This window comes from Rhipicephalus microplus, chromosome 2 (genome assembly GCF_043290135.1).
Source record: "Rhipicephalus microplus isolate Deutch F79 chromosome 2, USDA_Rmic, whole genome shotgun sequence".
NCBI lineage: Eukaryota > Metazoa > Arthropoda > Arachnida > Ixodida > Ixodidae > Rhipicephalus > Rhipicephalus microplus.
Genome location: NC_134701.1, coordinates 34,370,211 through 34,373,497, shown reverse-complemented (window position 1 = coordinate 34,373,497; position 3,287 = coordinate 34,370,211). Strand labels below are relative to the sequence as shown.

Here is a 3,287-nt window from a genome sequence, read left to right as displayed (position 1 = left end):
CTAAAACGCGAAGCTTAAGGTTTTTGTTTTTTCTGTTTCACCTAGCCATACAAAGCTTACACTGTAAAGAAAAACAGCGTCATCTACAGTTTATATAGCAACGCACATGATGTCGCATAAGGCCTTTGATATCTGTGGGTGACGCACTGTTACGGTGAACTGGTGGCACAGCACCATTGTCCGCGCTCTGACACTGTGCGTGATTGCCGCTTTTTCTACGAGAGCACCAGCAGGAGTTACCCGTATCTGCGTAGTAGAATACTCTGGTATCAAACGCCACTCAATCAAAACAGGTTCAGAACATTCGTACTCTATTAAATTACCTGATATTACGCCTTGGCGGTGGCTACAGAAGCATTCGTTGCAACCTGGCATTCGTACAAATTGAGCTCATATCATTGGGGTTTTCCCACATTCTTACCATCGTGTCCATTAAAATAGACCCTTTTAAACTTTGGCGCTTCGTATCGAACGAAACCAAAAACACATTTTTTCCTCCAAGTCTTCTTCACCCACGGGACGCTCATTGGCATACCGTCCAAACGCAATACACGTCCTCTAGGAACGCAAGCGACTCGCACCAGTGTCCAAACCGTCCTGGATTCTATTGACGCGTTCATCACGGGCAGGGGGATGACGCTTTCACCGGCGAAGACGGAGGCGATGCTGCTGCACCCCAGTTATGGCGCCCAGCGCCACACACCGAAGTTCACTCTCCAAACGATCCCCATCCCTTGGAAGAGGCGAGTGACCTACCTCGGAGTGCAGCTGGACCAACGCCTCAACTGGTCACCAGCGGTCAGCGACCAGCTTCGAAACGCGCGAAGGGTCGCCTCCGCCGCTCGAGCGCTCCTTGCTCGCGGCAATGAATGCACACCGTCCCTAGCTCTCCGCATCTACAACGGAATGGCTGCGGCGCGCATTTTGTACGGCCTTCCTCTCGCAGCGCTTACGCGTTCCAACTGGGAGACACTGGACGCAGCGCATCGTATCGCGATTCGCCAGTTTTTCAGCTTGCCCAGATCATCTCAAATCGGCCCAACACTTGCTGAGGCGGGAGACATGCCACTGTCCCTCCGGGCCGATCTTCGAGCGCTAAATCACATAGAGCGCATGAAACGCTCGCGCCACGGACAGCAGCTGGTATTCTGGCTCTCCTCACTTCCGCACTCACGGATGGGGCAATGCGCTGCGGCATTCTACGCCCTCATCCCGAGCTCACCGGATGTGAATGACTATAGTGCCCCGCCCTGCCACCATCGCCCTCTCAAGATTCGGACACAGTTACCGGGAGTGGCAAGCAAGCGGACGACGCCAGTGTGTGCACTTCGGCACGAAACTGCTGCCACTTTTGACGAACTCGCGGGACGACTCCTCGTCTTTACTGACGGTTCAGTGTTGAACGACGGGTGTGCCGCGGCTGCGTGTGTGGTGCCTTCGTTGGAGCTTCACAATCAGTGCCGCCTCGCCTGCGAGGCATCGTCGACGATAGCCGAACTCGCCGCGCTTGACCTCGCCGCCGATGCCCTCATTCAACTGAGAGCTCCGTCGGCTGCCGTTCTCTCGGACTCACGTGCTGCTCTCCAACTACTCGCGCAGGACGCCCGCAGACCTCCGGTTGCCACGCGCATCGCGCGAAAGCTCGAAGCAGTGCAGGACCTAGGATGTGATCTTGTGCTGCAATGGATACCAGCGCACGTTGGAATATCCGGCAACGAAGTGGCCGACGAGCTGGCCAAAGAAGCACACTCTCCGGGAACCCCTGTGACTACAGCGGTGAGCACATTCGACGTAGCAAGGCTTCCCACACGGTGCTCTGTCACCACTCGCCACCCGGACCCACGAGTTGCGGCAGGGCAGCCACCACGCCCACTCCCGAAAACAGGATTTTCGAGAGAGGAGCGTGCCCTCCTTCTCCGCCTGCGCATCGGCTGCTACCGCACGGCGGAACGGGTTCACAGACAGTCGGGACATGGAGACCCAAACTGCCGTCATTGCCCACAGCCCGAAACACTCCATCACATTATCTTCCAGTGTGAGGAGTATTCGGACGCGCGCAGATCACTATTCGATGCTTACAGCAAACTGGGACTCTCCACCAGCACTGTTGATGTGATTCTTTTTCCCCGTGCGCACGCATGCCTGGTGAAGCGCGCGCAAGCTGCCCTCATCACCTTCCTGAGGACTTCTGCGCTATTTGAGCGCTTGTGAACTGAAAGAACATTAGTGCCTCCCCATCGATGTCCACTGGACTCGTATTAGTGAGTGCTACGGTTTTCCGTACAGTGTTTTCCGTACAGAGATTACGCGCTTCGGCGAGTGCTTCACGCGCTTTGTACGACGCGCCAATCAAACCGTTGTCCTCCTCTCGATGACGATACCTCTCCGGCCCTTGGGAGCCTTCCTAGTCAGCTGTGCATGGCGCGTGGGGGCTTGTGAGTCCGTTGCGAAAGCAGAACGAATGACCCTCGCCTTTCTTTTTTTTTCTCTCTTTTCCAATCTTTCCCTCCCTATATCTTTTATTCCCCATATCCCATTCCTGTGCTGACCTGTTGAGGTGTCCTCGTAAGGAGAGACAGTTACGGGTCGGCACCTTTCTTTTCTTTTCTTCTGTTATAACCACTTATATATGTCCGTGTGCGCTGCAGGGGACGCTCATTGGCGTCACTTGGACACACAGCCCGCCAGCTCACACAAGTGAACAAGATATTACGGAACGGCCATGTTGCCAGACTGAATTTTCTAAAGGGCCTATTCAGGTGATCTCGGCTGCGGCGGCTGCATTTCCGATGGAGGAAGAATTGTTGTAGGCCTGTGTGCTCAGATTTAGTTGCACGATAAAGGACCCCAGGTAGTGGAAATTTTCGAAGCCCTCCACCTTGGCGTCTCTTATAAAGAAATCGTGGTTTTGGGACGTTAAACACAACATATAAATCAGGGCCTATTCAGTTGAAATAGATGTCATTGATAAAAGGTAACAAGGCACGTGCCAGACACTGAAATGTGGCATCCGTGAGCTAGACCCCTGATGTGGAGCAGACGCACCAAGTTCACGTACGAAATCGGTCTCAAAAAGGCTCGTGCCGCGCGACCTGACCTGTGATGTAAAAAAAAACAGATCATGAGTTCGCACTGTTCTGCGGTGCTCAGACCTGCGAAGACATGGGAAACCAGCATCGTTACAATAACGGGAGCTGCATGGATGCCCGATTCTGAAGGATGGTGGCGTGAAAGACTCAGAAAGTGTCCGTTGACCTCGGAGGTCCCGAGTGAAGCTGCGAGGACTG

General features: G+C 54.2%; 1 protein-coding gene across 1 annotated transcript; it reads left to right on the top strand.

Moving 5' to 3' along the window:
• Positions 1 to 633: 633 nt before the first annotated feature.
• Positions 634 to 2,211, top strand: LOC119169911 (uncharacterized). Its single transcript, XM_037420912.2, has one exon. It carries the CDS (start codon positions 634 to 636, stop codon positions 2,209 to 2,211), a length of 1,578 nt encoding a protein of 525 aa, XP_037276809.2.
• The last annotated feature ends 1,076 nt before the right edge of the window (positions 2,212 to 3,287 follow it).

What these genes read in the sequence shown, in the direction of transcription:
- LOC119169911 (XM_037420912.2), top strand. Translation starts at nt 634, where the DNA reads ATGACGCTTTCACCGGCGAAGACGGAGGCGATGCTGCTGCACCCCAGT.